General features: G+C 43.1%; 1 protein-coding gene across 2 annotated transcripts; it reads left to right on the top strand.

The window, feature by feature from the left end:
- The first annotated feature begins 1,084 nt into the window (after window positions 1–1,084).
- LOC120050991 (alanine aminotransferase 2-like) lies at window positions 1,085–18,010 on the top strand. 2 transcript variants are annotated; one of them, XM_038997552.1, is made up of 12 exons: window positions 1,085–1,181; window positions 1,452–1,641; window positions 14,921–15,010; window positions 15,119–15,227; window positions 15,324–15,457; window positions 15,584–15,827; window positions 15,931–16,010; window positions 16,129–16,265; window positions 16,440–16,614; window positions 16,758–16,913; window positions 17,058–17,170; window positions 17,263–18,010. In XM_038997552.1, exons 2-12 carry the CDS (start codon window positions 1,504–1,506, stop codon window positions 17,351–17,353), a joined length of 1,467 nt encoding a protein of 488 aa, XP_038853480.1. In that variant the 5' UTR covers window positions 1,085–1,181; window positions 1,452–1,503; the 3' UTR covers window positions 17,354–18,010. The 2 variants fall into 2 exon arrangements, with proteins under 2 accessions (XP_038853480.1, XP_038853482.1); XM_038997554.1 differs by lacking the exon at window positions 1,085–1,181 and adding an exon at window positions 1,188–1,276.
- The last annotated feature ends 74 nt before the right edge of the window (window positions 18,011–18,084 follow it).

The raw sequence follows: 18,084 nt of genomic DNA, 5'->3' as shown, positions 1-18,084 counted from the left end.
GGGATGACCTCCAACCGCCTACAGTGTGCTGTCATTTCAGTAGGTCAGACCAGAGCACTTTTAGGCGTGCAGAGAATGTTGTCTGATTTCAACTAACAAACACATGTAACGCAGTGCAACAGGTCTGAGCCTGTATCAACTTGCTATAAAGGATATGTCTGATACCAGAGTACCAGTGAAATAATCTATGTAAAAATTCTGTAACATAGTTACCCTGGAATAGTACCTATGCAATGTAACATTTCACAGGGCATTCTTTTTTAGAAGGACTGTTTAAAACAAACTGGTTTGACGATCAGTCCAAAATGTCCAGGGGAACATTGTATTGCTGACATATGTGACATGGATAATTGCAAACATGTGCATTGGAGTAATTTCGGACATGGGAGGAGTTTAGGTTAGGATGTTGACATTCAAGGGAATGGTTTGATAATTACATGTGTGCAGGGGGGTGTGTGAGAGTGTTGTTGTGGTAGCAACCTCTGGAGTTGGGCCATGACCTCAGGGTGGGGGTGCAGCATGTGCACATTTGGTCAGGCAGTAAGATTAACACTACACCCCTCGGTGGGAAGAGGAGGGCTGGAGAGGCCCAGTTAAGACCACACAGTGCTGTGCCAGTGCCACAGACTAATTTGTAGCCCATTCAGGTTCTGTGCAATTCCAGAAAGCAATGTAAAGAGCTCAGGCAAAAATGTCTTTCAACACTCCATGGCAATAATATTAATCCTTCAATGAAATGGTTAATGTTTTTAAACTTTGACCATTGAAAACCTAAATGGAGATAATTATAGATAATAATAAAACAACAAATATTTTGGGTCACAAGTGTTCTTTAAAAATAAATAAATGAAAAGTGAGCTTATTCAGGTGATGTGCTTTTAAAGTTGCTAGGATCAATATCTCAATCTTTTAAAAAATAAAATTTTCTGGTGCTACTAAACCTGCATAAATGTATTTGTGCTCCAAAATTGATCAAGTTAAGAGAACATGATGTACAAAAAAAATGACAATGACTGACCTGGGGGGTTTAGATACCAGAAGTCTAAAGGAGGCGTGACAACCTTATAAAACCATCGACTGTTATTTGTAAGAGAGGTTGTCACTTTAGCCGAATAGAGAAAGAGCTGGAACTGACAGGCACTATCTAGTGACCGCTTAAACGCGCGTTTTGGGTGGTTCTGGTAAGCTCTGATAACAAAACAGTTTTATATTCAGCTTAGGTCATTGAACGAAAGAAAGCAAGACAAGTAGGGAAACAATTATTTCACGCTGGATGGTTGGTGGGCTTTTTGCCTTCGCATTGTGCACGTGTCTTCTGCAACAGTAGGCCTAATGTTGTCTTTGGCTAGTACCTACCCGTACTGTACATCCTGGTGTGGTGCTGCTGTGCATTGGTTGTTTCACACTTCAAACTTACCAACCACTCTTCCTTGTTTCTCTAAATTCCACAGACCATTTCGTGGACTGTCAGCGGAACATTGTTGTGAACTCCAGAAACCGAACATGACTGAAAATGGACTTGGGCACCGGGAGAGGGTGCTTAACGTGGACACTATGAACCCGAATGTAAAGCGGATTGAGTATGCTGTCCGTGGTCCAATTGTGCAACGTGCAGTGCAGATTGAAAAAGAGCTCAAAGAGGTACATTTTCATGTCTACTATTGGATAGAGGTTTGCAATAATCGGTCCTGCTGCTGCTTTCACAAACAAAGCTTTTGAGCAAGGGGCTGACTTTTTCCTTGAGAGAGAGTACCAGGTGACATGGAGCAAATTACCAGATGTGTTCGGTCAATGGGAAGTTGCCCATTAAACTAGTGTAGCAGGGGTAAAAACATACCAATTAGCCATAAGAAGGTGATGAAAAGTGGAACCCCTCCCACTAACTTACCGTAGGGTTAGCAAAGTGCCTCACTTCAACCTGGTCTCAGAGCATTATGTATTCTGTACTTAAACTGAAACACTCACTTAGTATTATATGTAACGTTTCGTATGGTATGTATTCATTTGTGGATGTCCATCATTCATTTCGTATGATATTGTACGAATTGCAATTAGTAACATATGTATGAGTTGCAATTCTAACATATGTTACGAATTTGCAAAATGTACTATATAGGGAAAGGGGGATACCTAGTCAGTTGTACAACTGAATGCCTTCAACTGAAATGTGTCTTCCGCATTTAGCCCAACCCATCTGAATCAGAGGTGCGGGGGGCCGACTTAATTGACATCCATGTCTTCGGCGCCCGGGGAACAGTGGTTTAACTGCTTTGCTCAAGGGCAGAATGACAGATTTTTACCTTATCAGCTTGGGGATTCGATCCAGCAACCTTTCGGTTACTGGCCCAACGCTCTAACCACTAGGCTGGTAGCCAGGTTACAGTGGCTAGCTGACTAACGTTAGCTAGCTAGCCAGAATTAACATATCATACGTTTTGCAAATTCGTAACATACTGAATGTTTTGTAATAGGTGTGTGTGTGTCACGAATGGAATGTCTCAGATGTACGTGAAGAATAATACAACATGCTTTGAGCCCAGGTTGAACTAAGATGTTTATCTATTTGAATGGCTAAAATATTCAGTGTTCAGGCCAGGGAGATATTAGGCTACTTGTCAATTAGGCTATTCTAATTTTTTACTTTGTCAGAATTACATGGCCAGTATTTAATAGAGGACAATTCTAGCCAATTTTGAGCGCTTGAGAGACTGTTTTAGAACCGGAGAATGCAGCATTGGTTTTGGTTTTATCTACTCCACACCTGCATCAACTGCATGTCGGCCATTTGCGGTTATAGCCTACACGTGGTCCAGGTGGAAAGTTATTTTTGGACATGACAATAATACCTGCTAATAGTTAACTCATGTTCCAAGATGGCGCAGCAGTAAGACGTGTTAGTTTTCCTCCCATGTAAATTATGTATTTTTCGAGTGTTTTTGTATAAATTTCATACATACAATCTTTTTTTTCATTTTCAAATTAAATATACTTTCCTACAACCCGCCTCACCCAATGTGGTACGGAGCTGCTATTTCTTTAGACCTTATAACTGGAACCTCCATCAGAAGCTAACCCAGCTAATTAACCTTTACCTTTTTAGCTCGGACTTCAGCAGCTTTAGCCCGGATAATACCTGCCAGTCTGCACAGCGCGATATCAGCCCTGAGCTTATCGGACTGCTTTTTTCCCCCACTACATCACCGGATTCCTGCTGCAAGCTCTGGACCATTACACCAGATCTTCGCAGCTAGCTAGTTGCTACCGAGTGGCTATTGTGGCTAATGCCCTTGTCCAGAAGCATGCACCAGTTATCCTCGAGCTAGGCTTGAGCAAGGCCCATCTCCCGGCTAGCAAACGAAGTACACCAACTACAATACCTCTCTTGCTAATTGGCCTGGACCCTTTGTCGACACGTAGCCCCGCCGATCCATCACGACTGGTTTGCTGACGTAATTTGGCCGATGTGCTCTCAACCGGCCTCTGTGTTGTGGATATTGGTGATAATCCAACTGCTATCCCCCGGCCCGCTAGCTTCCTGAACGCCGGGTCTCCCACTCGCCTAGCGTAGTAATCGATTACCGAACGGCTCCCTGTTTCATCTATTGCTGCTCATTGGACCCTATGATCACTCAGTTACACAGCTGATGCCTGCTGGACCATTTACCCGTTGTCTTAGCTCTCCCAATCAACACCTGTGATTGCTTTATACCTTTCTCTAATGTCAATATGCCTTGTATACTGTTGTTTAGGGCAGCTCTCATTGTTTTATTTTACTGCTGAGCCCCTAGTCCTGCTCAACATGCCTCAGATAGCCCCCTTGTCCCACCCCCCACACATGCGGAGACCGCACCTAGCTTAACTGGCGCCTCCAGAGATGCAACCTCTCATCATCACTCAATGCCTAGGTTTTTCTCCACTGTACTCGCACCCTACCATATCCTTGTCTGTACACTATGCCCTGAATCTATCCTACCACGCCCAGAAATCTGCTCCTTTTATTCTCTGTTCCCAAAGCACTAGACGACCAGTTCTTATAGCCTTTAGCCGTACCCTCATCCTACTCCTCCTCTGTTCCTCTGGTGATGTAGAGGTTAACTTCTTGACGCACGGATCCCTTTAGCGGGATCATTTTCATCAACAACCGCTGAATTGCAGAGCGCCAAATTCAAAAAACATTGCTAAAAATATTTATATTCATGAAATCACAAGTGCAATATAGCAAAACACAGTTTAGCCTGTTGTTAATCCACCTGTCGTGTCAGTTTGAAAATATGCTTTACAGCGAAAGCAATCCAAGCGTTTGTGAGTTTATCGATCACTAGACAAAACATTACAAACACCTAGCAGCAATGTAGATTGGTCACGAAAGTCGAAAAGCAATAAAATTAATCGCTTACCTTTGATCTTCGGATGTTTGCACTCACGAGACTCCCAGTTACACAATAAATGTTCCTTTTGTTCGATAAAGATTATTTTTATATCAAAAAACCTCCATTTGTTTGGCGCGTTATGTTCAGTATTCCACAGCCTTAGGCAGGTCATCAAGGGTTGACAAATTCCAAATGGTATCCGTAAAGTTCGTAGAAACATGTCAAACGTTTTTAATAACCAATCCTCAGGTTGTTTTTAACATAAATAATCGATAATATTTCAACCGGACGGTAAACTATTCAATAACAGAGATAAAGAAAATGTCGAGCTACAACTTTCGCGCGCATGAACTAATGGAAGGACATTCTGCTATTTACTGACGCGATTTGATAAATCTCACTCATTTTTCAGAATAAAAGCTTGAAACACAGTCTAAAGACTGTTCACACCCTGAGGAAGCCATAGGAAAAGGAATCTGGTTGATATCCCTTTAAATGGACGAAAGGCAGGCAATGGAACAGTGATTTTTCAAAATAAGAGTCAATTCCGGGTTTATTTATTTTCATGAAATCACAAGTGAAATATACCAAAACAAAGCTTAGCTTGTTGTTAATCCACCTATCGTGTCAAATTTTGAAAATATGTCATACTATCCAGGTCTATGCCCAAACAGTTCGAGCTTCTACTTTTAAAGATCCATCTCTCCAGAAATAAGTCCCACACTGTTGCCGCTTGTTATAGACCCCCTCAGCTCCAAGCTGTGCCCTGGACACCATATGTGAATTGATTGCTCCCCATCTATCGTCAGAGTTCGTACTGCTAGGTGACCTAAATTGGGATATGCTTAACACCCCGGCCGTCCTACAATCTAAGATAGATGCCCTCAATCTCGCACAAATTATCAAGGAACCTACCAGGTACAACCCCAAATCCGTAAACATGGGCACCCTCATAGATATCATCCTGACCAACTTTCCCTCTAAATACACCTCTGCTGTTTTCAACCAGGATCTCAGCGATTACTGCCTCATGGCCTGCGTCCGTTATGGGTCCGCGGTCAAACGACCACCCTTCATCACTGTCAAATGCTCCCTAAAACACTAATGCGAGCAGGCCTTTCTAATCGACCTGGCCCGGGTATCCTGGAAGGATGTTGACCTCATCCCATCAGTAGAGGATGCCTGGTTGTTCTTTAAAAGTGCTTTCCTCACCATCTTAAATAAGCATGCCCCTTTCAATTTTTTTAAAACTAAGAACAGATATAGCCCTTGGTTCACTCCAGACTTGACTGCCCTTGACTAGCACAAACACCCTGTGGCGTACTGCACTAGCTTCGAGTAGTCCCCACGATAGTCAACTTTTCAGGGAAGGGAAGTCAGGAACTAATACACACAGTCAGTTAGGAAAGCAAAGGCTAGCTTTTTCAAACAAATGTGCATCCTGCAGCACTAATTCCAAAAGGTTTCGGGACACTAAAGTCCATGGAGAATAAGAGTACCTCCTCCCAGCTGCCCACTGCACTGAGACTAGGAAACACTGTCACCACTGATAAATCCACGATAATCGAATTTAAATAAGCATTTCTCTACGGCTGGCCATGCTTTCCATCTGGCTACCCCGGCCAACAGCTCTCCACCCCCCGCAGCAACTGGTCCAAGCCCCCTCCCGCTTCTCCTTCACCCAAATCCAGACAGCTTATGTTCAAAATCTGGATCCCTACAAATCAGCTGGGCTAGACAATCTGGATCCTCACTTCCTAAAATCATCCGCCGCCATTGTTGCAATCCCTATTACAAGTCTGTTCAACCTCTTTCGTATCGTCTCAGATTCCTAAAGATTTGAAAGCGGTTGCGGTCATCCCCCCTTTTTAAAGGGGGAGACACTCTAGACCCAAACTGTTACAGACCTATATCCATCCTGCCCTGCCTTTCTAAAGTCTTCGAAAGCCAAGTGAACAAACAGATCACCGACTATTTCGAATCCCACCGTACCTTCTCCGCTATGCAATCTGGTTTCTGAGCTGGTCACGTGTGCACCTCAGCCACGCTCAAGGTCCTAAACGATATCATAACCGCCATCGATAAAATACAGTATTGTGCAGCCGTCTTCATCGACCTGGCCAAGGCCTTCGACTCTGTCGATCACTGTATTCTTAGCGGCAGATTCAACAGCATTGGTGTCTCTGACTGCCTCGCCTTGTTCACTAACTACTTCTCAGAGTTCAGTGTGTCAAATTGAGGGCCTGTTGTCCGGACCTCTGGCAGTCTCTATGGGGGTGCTACAGGGTTCAATTCTCAGGCCGACTCTTTTTCTCTGTATATATCAATGATGTCGCTCTTGCTGAGGGTGATTCTTTGATCTACCTCTACGCAGACGACACCATTCTGTATACATCTGGCCCTTATTTGGAGACTGTGTTAATACCTTGGTGTCTACCTTGGTGACTAAACTCTCCTTCCAGACTCACATCAGCATCTCCAATCCCAAGTTAAATCTAGAATTGCCTTCCTATTTCGCAACAAAGCCTCCTTCACTCATGCTGCCAAACATACCCTCGTAAAACTGACTTCTTCCACTTTCCCCAAGTGGTTAGCTCCACCCTGCTACCACGAAAAGAATTCCACCCTGCTACCATACAGCAGGTAAACACAAGTATTTCCTGTGACTGCCTCAAAACCCAAATGTTTTCCTGACTTTCCTACTGATCCTTGACTTCAGCGATGTCATTTACAAAATAGCCTCCAACACTACTCAGAAAATTGGATGTAGTCTATCACAGTGCCATCTGTTGTCACCAAAGCCCCATATACTACTCACCATTGTGACCTGTAGGCTCTCATTGGCTGGTACTCGCTACATATTCGTCGCCAAACCCACTGGCTCCAGGTCATTTAAGTCTTTGCTAGGTAAAGCTCCACCTTCTCAGCTCACTGGTCACCATAGCAACACCCACCAGTAGCACGCGCTCCAGCAGGTATATTTCACTGGTCATCCCCAAAGCCAACACCTACTTTTGCCGCTTTTCCTTCCAGTTCTCTGCTGCCAATGACTGGAACAAATTGCAAAAATCACTGAAGTTGGAGACTTATCTCCCTCACTAACTTTAAGCGTCAGCTGTCAGAGCAGCTTACCGATCGCTGCAGCTGTACACAGGCCATCTGTAAATAGCCCATCCAACCAACTACCTACCTAATCTCCGTTTTTGTTTTTCTGCTCTTTTGCACACCAGTATTTCTACTTGCACATATATCACTCCATTGTAAATTGCAATTACTTTGCCACTATTGGTCTATTTATTGCCTTACCGCCTTAATTAATTTGCACACACTGTATACAGATTTTTCTATTGTGTTATTGACTGTACGTTTGTTTATTCCATGTGTAACTCTGTTTTTGTTGTACTGCTTTGCTTTATCTTGGCCAGGTCGCAGTTGTAAATGAGAACTTGTTTTCAACTTGCCTACCTGGTTAAATAAAGGTGAAATAAAAAAAACTAGTGAGTTAACCATCCTAACTACAGAATATGTATTGAATTGGCTATCTAGTTACTCTGTTGTAGGCTATATTGTTATTTTAACTGCTGCACAATGTCTCTCGCTCCTCTGGCAACGGCCCACTGGCAAAAACGCAGGTGACGCACACACCGTTACTTTTACAGGATGTTTATTGCTGACCAAAAATAAGCTATAACAGGGCAAATAACTCAGTGTAGTTCTGCGTAATTAACCTTCTCTAATATTATGTTTGGTTCCATATCATACTAATTTGAGTTGCACAGATTTACGTTTACAATGTTACGTCTAGTCTGAGACCAGGCTGCACACTTACACAACCCTGCATGCTAAATAAGTTGTGACACAGGCAATGTCAGACTCTGTCATCCTATTTACTATTTTAAAAAATTAAGCGTTGCGTGCACAGACACCGTCAAATAGTGTAGCGCTGCATAATGATGGTGAGCTCTGGGCGGCAGGTAGCCTAGCGGTTAAGAACGTTGGGCCAGTAACCAGAAGGTATTTCATTGCTGGTTTGAATCCCCGAGCTGAATAGGTGAAAAATGTCTGTGTCCTCCAGCAAGGCACTTAACCCTACTTGCTCCTCCTGTAAGTTGCTCTGGGTAAGTGTGTCTGCTAAATTACTTAAATGTAAAAATTTGAGATTTGTGACGCTGATCTATGATAAGCGCTATGCTTTCCTTAGGAGAAAATACAAACACGAGGCAAAGGATTAGTCTTTGCGAGGGGCTGTGATGTTCACCTGGGCTGCACTGAAACTAATGCTCACTTGCTCTTTTGGAGACGCTGCATTGTTCTCTCGAGGCAGTAGTCTCCTAAAGGATTTCTACAACTAGTGGCGTCACATACGAATACAATGCAATCAACTGAAAGGAGTGGAGATGTCACTCCCTCTAATGGCTTGAGGTGGGGATAAGAACCAAATGTTTCAGAGTAGACATTGGATTGGTTTAGAGTAGATATTGGGTACGTTCGACATCCCTGTCTTTGAATTGGCTCTCTCTGTTGGGCTGGTCTGAATCTGTGTAGAGCAGAGTCATAGAGATCCTATTAAGTTACTTAGACTGAACAAAAATATAAACTTAACATGTGTTGGTCCCATGTTTCATGAGCTGAAATAAAATAACCCAGAATTTTTCCATACGCACAAAAAGGTTTTGAAAGTTGTTTACATCCGTTAGTGAACATTTTTCCTTTGCCAAGATACTCCATCCCACCTGACAGGTGTGGCATATCAATAAGATGATTAAACAGCATGATCATTACATTACCTTGTGCTGGGGACAATAAAAAGCCACTCTAAAATAAGTTGTCACACAATGCCATATATCTCAAGTTTTTCATATCTCAAGATCGGCTGAGACCACCCACCCGGGCAGCTGATGAAACTGAGGGGTATTTCTGTCTGTAATAAAGCTCATTTGTGGGGAAAAACAAATTCTGATTGGCTGGGCCTGTCTCCCCAGTGGGTAGGCCCGGATCCCAAGTGGGTGGTCCTATGCCCTCCCAGGCCTACCCATGGCTGCGCCCCTGCCAAGTCATGTGAAATCTAGATTAGGGTGTAATTTCAATTGACTGATTTCCTTAATATGAACTAACTCAGTAAAATTGTTAATTGTTGCATGTTGTTTTAAAATATATATATATTTTCAGTGTATTGTCACTCCTAATTCTATGAGCAAAGTTCACTGGGTTTTGTGCCACGTCTTAACAGCTGAATACTGTCGAGCAGGTTCCCCTTGTGACATCACCCCAGTGCTTCTTTCTAAGGAGTGTCATAGGGTGCTCAGGTTAGCCAGAAAGTACAGTAGGTCTGAAGTTGAACACAACTGCACCTGTTTTCTCTCCCTCCAGCCATAAAGTATGTGCAATGAGCTTGATAAGCTACAGTTGGCTCATGCCATTGGCTAGTCAGCTGAGATACTTTCTGTCAGGGCACTGGCCAGTGACAATTGTTAACTCAGCACAACAGATGGGACAAAGATCAGTATGGTTTGAAGTGGAATGGCACAATTAGACAATTTCAATTGAAGGCAAGTATGTATTATGTAATGTTTTGTGTGGACTCAATACTTCAGACTGGTCAGTCATTTACACCTAGGCTGCATACAAAGACCGGCATACAATAAATGGGTTGGTACTATAGCCTACTTTTCCAGAAGGGGAAAAAAGATAACTGAGCATAAAACAATTACATTGAACTCATTAGGTAAATAGTGTAAAGAACATGAGGAAAAACTGCTCTTTCTGTGACAGACTGACCAGGTGAAAGCTATGATCCCTTATTGATATCACTTGTTAAATCCACTTCAATCAGTGTAGATGAAGGGGAGGAGACAGGTTAAAGAAGGATGTTTAAGCCTTGAGACATGGATTGTGTATGTGCCATTCAGAGGGTGAATGGGCAAGACAGAAGATTTACATGCCTTTTGAACGGGGTATGTTCGCAGGTGCCAGGTGCACCGGTTTGAGTGTAGCTGCTGGGTTTTTCAGTTTCCTGTGTGTGTCAAGAATGGTTCACCACTCAAAGGACATCCAGCCAACTTGACACAACCGTGGGAAGCATTGGAGTCCACATGGGCCAGCATCAATGTGAAATGCTTCCGACACCTTGTTGAGTCCATGCCCCAACGAATTGAGGCTGTTCTGAGGGCAAAAGGGGGTGCAACTCAATATTAGGATGTTGTTCCTAATGTTTATACACTCAGTGTATAACTTGGCCAGTTTAGTTTTGGGGCTAGCTCTGCCTGTGTGTTTGGTTGGCACCCTGAAGGGTCTTTTCATGATGATCAATGAGGGAGTGCAAAGTGATAGAGACACTGGGGTTTCTATGGCGACCTACCTCCATTGCCAGGCTTTTCTGCGAAGTACTGAAATTAACATTTTGTCAAATGCCCTTATCCAGAATGTCTTGCAGCAAGTAAAAATGTCTGAAAGGAGTGTCACTTTTTGATAAATTATCCTACAACTTGAAATGTAATGCATTTCACTGATGAAGCTACAGTGAATGGAGTTGCTCTGGTCTCACTTAGCCTGTCCAAAGCCCTGCTGGCAGTGCCTCGTGGTGAACTGAGCTGGCAGGGTGGTGGGTTTTAGGTGGGACAACGACTAGCAGTTCTCACACCGTGAACAGCAAACTCATTGTTGCACCCAAACGAATAATGAGAACAAGAAAGGAAGAGCCGTGTGCCCCTTTCTGGACCTCACGAACTCCCAGAGATAAGCGTAGGCCTGTCAGTAAAACACACTAAATGCAAATATTGACTTATGACAAACCTTATAGGGTACATGGACAGTCAGTTGCTTGCCCTGGTCTGAAACTAAATTAACAGGGCATGCTAACAAGATATGTCCAGGGCTAATTACATTTCTCGTTGCATAATCCAATGAAAACAAGTTCACTATAATTTTTTGTTGTCTATAGCAGGCAGACTGTGGAAGCAGAGAAGAGTAAATCACATCATGGACAGCACACTTGTTGAGTCATGAGGTTTACAGTATTTAAATACATGTTGCTCATTCTCAACTGCCCTGATTTTAAAAACAGCTCAGATGAATGAAAACATCAACGCTGGAGCTCAAACTGACTCAAATGAGTCTGGGCACCAGTCTTCAAAGAAAAAAATGGAGTTAACGTTCCACTTCTGAGTGGCATGTGATGGCTGAACAGACGGCAATCAGGCTAGATTTAAACAGGCTTCTGTGTGAATAATAAGTGCCATTTGATTACCCTTATACAACACTTACAAAACTTGCTGTGTCCAAAATCACATTGGCTAGCGTAAATGACACTGGCTGAAGCAGCGACCACAAATGTAACTTATTCTGATTTAATTATGGGAATAACAGGAGTGTTACGACTCTAAGACGGCAGTGAAACTAGGGGCCGTATCCACAAAGCTTTTGAAAGTGATTTCACGTGAGGCCTATTTCACATGATAGGCCTTGCCTAAATACTTATAACTAGGTTAGTAAATAAGCACGTCTTTCTATCGATTGTTATTTCAAGTTATCCCTTTTGGAGGATAAATTCGTCATGCCTAGAAGTTGGGCAATTGAAGGCATCAAAGGCTTATGTTAACTTAGAATACATTGTAATGAGACTTTTCAAATGTTGTATGCAACATTATCGGCAAGTGACTTGATGCCCACAGTGCCAAAGCAATTTAGTTGTGAAACAGGAGTGACGAGTGTGTTGACATAACGGTAATTGTCCATTACGCTTTTAATAACATCAGAATTTATAAAAAATGCATGCCCCTATATTGGCCAATAATTAAGAGTAGGCAAAGTGATTTAATGTCAGGCAAATTATCTCACGTTTTACCATCACAATATTTGATTGTACGGTCACATTCACTCCCACTGGGCACACACCGGTTGAATCAAGGATTCCACGTAATTTCAATAAAATGACTTAGACTTGACGTTGTGACTCGGTTGTCTGAAGCGTACTATAACGTTCACCGGCGTTGTCCATGCCTTATCATGATTAGTTGTTCCCCGTAATTTGCAACCATGCAATGAGCGTCATTGTATTTCCTTTGCGATACCTGTTGTGTTTTACTAGCTGAGAAACTTTTGTGTTGATTTTACTCCTGGCTCAGTTTTTTTTCTGGGCAGTGTCTCTTTAACAGGAATCCTACGACCTTTTCTGACATGCTTTGTGGATACGGGCCCAGACCTGTATGGTAATTACACTGAACAAAAATATAAACGCACAGGTAAAGTGTTGGTCCCAGGTTTCATGAGCTGAAATGTTCCATATTCACAAAAGGCATACATTTTGTTTACATCCCTGTTAGTGAGCATTTCTCCTTTGCCAAGATAATCCATCCACCTGACAGGCGTGGCATATCAAGAAGCTGATTAAACAGCATGATCATTACGCAACTGTACCTTCTGATCGGGACAAAAGGCCACTTTAAAATGTGCGGTTTTGTCACAACACAATGCCACAGATGTCTCACATTTTGAGGGAGCATGTAATTGACATGTTGACTGCAGGAATGTCCACCAGAGCTGTTGCCAGAGATTTTAATGGTCATTTCCTTACCATAAGCCACCTCCGTCATTTTAGAGAATTTGTCAGAACGTCCAACCGGCCTCACAACCACAGACCACATGTAACCCCGTCACCCGTGGCTGTACCCCTGCCCAGTCATTTGAAATCTGTAGATTAGGGCCTAATGAATTTATTTAAATTGACTGATGTCCTTATGAACTGTAACTCAGTAAAATCGTTAAGTGTTTTATATTTTTGTTCATTTTATAGAATGAGGTGAATCAGTTGGTTAAGATAATGGAGATGACTCAAGTAAAACGATTCCATGCTGACTGTCAGCCAGGCCTAGTCTAAACGGAACCAGTAGTGGTCGCTCTTGCCTTCTTTGATTGGCAAAAGTCATGAGACGCCCCCTAATATTGACCAATAGGAGGACATCGGGGAGGTCTCCTGTAGTTTTAGATTTCAGTTAGGGGGACAAACAGAGTGGCTATTTAGCTACAGCAAGTAGAGTAGTGTCATCTATAGTCCATCGCTTTAGATCGCTGAACAGAAGACGCAGCACTCAGACATACAGTAAATGCAGGATAGACATCACATAGGCTGTCTTTAATATTCTGTTCTGTAGTGTGTAGCCTAGATGACACCTCAGGGACTACAAAAGTTAAATGAAAGTTAAACTCCACTAATTGAGTTGCTGCACAGTAAAAACATGGGTGGCTTATTCAGGGGCTTATCACATTATGCTGTTCAATGACTACTAGGTCTACTGCATCTACACAAAATAACATGTCAATGTCATGTTACACACTATTTCCACAATCTGGGGCTTGCCCCTGTTTTCTTGGAAAATCAAGCTGTTGTATTGCAAATTTCCATCAGTATCACGAGTTTGAATTAAATTATGATTATGAGAACTGGAGGGAAATGGAGTGCCCTTGAGCAGGGACAGAATGAGAAGGAGAGAAAAGAGCGGGAAAGAAAGGCATTGGCACAGCAGCCTTATTGTTGACCCAGATCATTCCCCTCTTCCCCAGTCCTCCACACAGCGTGAGTATGACAGCTGTCCTGTCCCTCTTTGATAGCCTGTTGGCTTCTGGAATGATACAAAGTCCAATGGTTGAAATAAGCAGGGATTTTAAACCAAGTTTAGAGTTGTCATCTTAGTTGGCACAAGTTTTGCTGTTTGAGGTTGTTGTGCACTAAATCTGACTTTGTTGTACAGTGCATTCGGAAACTATTCAGACCCCTTGACTTCCCCCCCCAAAAAAATTACGTTACAGCCCTTAATCTATTTTAGGATAATTGTTCCCCCTGATTGGAGTGCTGCAGAGATGTGAGAATCTTCCAGAAGGACAACCATCTCAGCAGAGGAACTCTGGAGCTCTGTCAGTGACCATTGGGTTCTTGGTCACCTCCCTGAACAAGGCCCTTCTCCCCCCGATTGCTCAGTATGGCCAGCTGTATGAATAGTCTTAGTGGTTCCAAAATTCTTCCATTTAAGAATGGAGGCCACTGGGTTCTTGGAGCGTCAATGCTGCAAAAATGTTTTGGTATCCTTTCCCAGATCTGTGCCTCTACACAATCCTGTCTGAGCTCTATGGACAATTCCTTTGACCTCTTGGTTTTTGCACTGTCAACTGTGGGACCTTTATCTAGACAGGTGTCTGCCTTTCCAAATCAAGTTCAATCAATTGAATTTACCGCAGGTGGACTCTAATCAAGTTGTAGAAACATCTCAAGGATCATCAATGGAAACAGGATGCACCTGAGATTGAGATACATTTCAAGTCTCATAGCAAAAGGGTCTGAATACTTATTTACATAAGGTATTTTTAATTTGTAATACTTTTGCAAAAAGTAAACCCGTTTTCCTTCTGTCGTGGGTAGATTGATGCAAAAAAACAAACAATTTAATCAATTTTAGAATAAGGCTGTAATGTGGAAAAAGTCAAGGGGTCTGAATACTTTTTGAATGCACTGTGGATAACCATATCTGTGTAATAACTGTAACTCTGTTTATCTGCAGGGAGTTAAGAAGCCCTTCACTGAGGTCATTAAAGCCAACATTGGTGATGCACATGCCATGGGCCAGAAACCAATCACATTTTTCAGACAGGTCTGTTAATTGTTGTTCTAAACCTGTGGTACATTTTTATATCCAAGTGTCCCATTATTACAGATGACTATTTACAAAATATGACTTGATCTGCTTTGTTCCTGTCAGGTTATAGCGCTGTGCGTGTACCCGGATCTCTTAGAAGACGAAAAGTTTCCAGAGGACGCTAAAAACCGAGCACGGCGCATCCTTCAGGCCTGTGGAGGGGGTAGTTTAGGTGAAACACCACTAGTTCTACTGTAGGCAGGCAGTGTGTACATGCTGAATGACAAACATTGTATAAATATCCATTGAACTTGTATTTTTACTCCAGGTGCATACAGTGCTAGTTCAGGCATTGAGGTCATACGACAAGATGTTGCTAAATACATTGAGAAGCGGGACGGTGGAATTCCCAGTAACCCTGACAACATCTACCTCTCTACTGGGGCCAGTGATGCCATAGCGGTAAGAATGATGATGACTAACTTACTTTATTTTAATTTCCGGTCAATGGCAATTGGATCTACAGTACATGACTCTCCCCTTTCAGTCCTTTCTACCTCCCTCACATCTCCTCCCTCTGTCTTGTAGACCATGCTGAAGTTGTTGACGTCAGGCGAGGGGAAGACCCGTACAGGGGTGATGATCTCCATCCCTCAGTACCCCCTCTACTCTGCTGCTCTTGCTGAGCTGGCGGCTGTCCAGATCAGCTACTACCTGGATGAGGACAAGTGCTGGAGCCTGGATGTCAATGAGCTGAGGAGGGCTGTGAAGGCAGCCAGGGAGCACTGTAACCCCCGCGCCCTCTGTATTATCAACCCTGGCAACCCCACAGGTATGTGGAAAAGTTTCCGTTCCAAAACATTAGTGATATGTGAGTCCTTTTTAATTTATACCCAATCTCTGTTCTGATTAGTGGACTCCCTTCACTGTGATAGGTCAAGTCCAGAGCAGGCAGTGCATTGAAAATGTGATCCGATTCGCTGCTGAGGAGCACCTTTTCCTGATGGCTGATGAGGTAATTGTATTATTATTAAATCTCTTGTTTCTGGTTTGACCTTTCTCCCCCTTCTCTAAGGTGTTTATTCTAGACTAGTTGCTCAATATGTATTACTCCCTCCCTCTGTTCCTGCTAGGTTTACCAGGATAATGTGTACATGGAGGGTTGCCAGTTCCACTCCTTTAAGAAGGTTCTGTTTGAGATGGGATCTGAGTACTCCAGTGTTGTGGAGCTGGCCTCCTTCCATTCCACCTCCAAATGCTACATGGGAGAGTAAGTCTTTAGCTACACACCCACACATTCTCAGATGGTGACTGACTGCACTACTTGGCTCTTTTAGAAAAAACTAACCTTTTGATATGTTGGCTGTGAATGAAGTGTTCTCCAATTTTCTGCAAGGAATAAGTTAATGTACCATGTTGATGTTTGTCACCGACTGTCCTGCAGGTGTGGTTTCAGGGGAGGGTACATGGAGGTGATTAACATGGACCCTGAGGTGAAGTTGCAGCTGACTAAGCTGGTGTCTGTGCGGCTGTGCCCCTCCATCCCTGGGCAGGCTCTGCTGGACCTGGTAGTCAACCACCCCCAGCCTGACGAACCTTCCTACGCCACCTTCATCAAGGTCAGCATACACATGATGTGGATGTTCAGTTAGGATAAATGTTGCATTAAGCTTATTACAGTGTAACAAGTGCTGTTCAGTTTTTTAAAATTTGTATGTACTTTGTGTCAGAACTTGTTGGTATTAACCTGACCTGTTTACAGGAGCGTACTGCCAACCTGCATATCCTGTCTGAGAAGGCCAAGATGACAGAGCAGGTCCTCAACACGGTCCCAGGGATCCACTGTAACCCTGTCCAGGGAGCCATGTACACCTTCCCCCGCCTCACACTGCCAGAAAAAGCCATCAACGCTGCCAAGGTCTCTCTTCCTCACTCTCTACCCCCCCTCTTTATTTTAATTTAAATTCTCTGCCTGTTTCTGATGCTCTTCTCAGTTGTTTTGATTCTTCCAATGTTGTTCAACCCATATGCTCACTACACCTCTGTGTCGCTGTGTGTGTAGGAAAAGGAACAGGCTCCAGACATGTTCTACTGTATGAAACTGCTGGAGGAGACGGGCATCTGTCTGGTCCCAGGGAGTGGCTTCGGACAGAGGGATGGAACCTACCACTTCAGGTTAGACCTGTTCACTGCTACTGTACAATGTCAACGCCAGTGTTTAGTGATGGTTAAGTTACGATGATAACACTGAATTTTTCTTTCTGTAGGATGACCATCTTGCCTGCAACTGAAAAGCTGAAGATCGTTTTAGAAAAGATCAGGGAGTTTCATAAGCGGTTCACAGAGGAGTTCTCATAACCCCAAACTCCTCCCCCACCTAGACCAGTCTGTCACAGAAACCCACCCATCCTCCTCAGAAAATGGATTGAATAGCCAACAAAGGGTGCCAGTGAGTTACCAAGTGTCGTTGTGTGGCTGGAACAGTGAACTACTTAACATGGTGCCTGCGATTCTGTTTTAGCTAATTGTTTTTAATTGTGTCAGACAGCATTTGCACAGCGGCTGGTGGCACCTTAATTGGAGAGAACAGGCTCATAGTAATGGCTGGAACAGAATGTATGGAATGGTATCAAACACATGGTTTCCATTATTATGAGCTGTTCTCCCCTCACCAGCCTCCTTTGCAATGTGTGTGTATTTATGTGATATCTGTTTTCAGTCATCAGCTCATGACTTAACTTTTTTTTTCTTCAGTTAAGTGTTTACTTGTCCTGCCAAGTATTTTACAGGTCATACAGCAACACTGGTCCAAACTAGTCCGAATATCAGTAAATGGTTGGTAGAGGTGTGCTTCTATTGCACCACAGGAGTGCAATGGATATTGCGTTGAAAAGTGTGCTGGGTTGAAAAGAGTACTGTGTCCAATGAACAGTCTGACTGTAGCTACAGTATTTTTTTAGTGACTAATGTTGATTGTATCTAGAATTGTATAAATAAAATAAATGTATTTGTGTACTCCATTAGTATTGGAAGTTGAAAGACAGATTGTCAACTGAGTTTACTTCTACAAAGAGAGACTATCTACCGCA

Source organism: Salvelinus namaycush, chromosome 7 (assembly GCF_016432855.1).
Source record: "Salvelinus namaycush isolate Seneca chromosome 7, SaNama_1.0, whole genome shotgun sequence".
Lineage (NCBI taxonomy): Eukaryota > Metazoa > Chordata > Actinopteri > Salmoniformes > Salmonidae > Salvelinus > Salvelinus namaycush.
The sequence above is the reverse complement of the archived record's forward strand: the minus strand, read 5'-3'. Positions and strand labels throughout refer to the sequence as shown.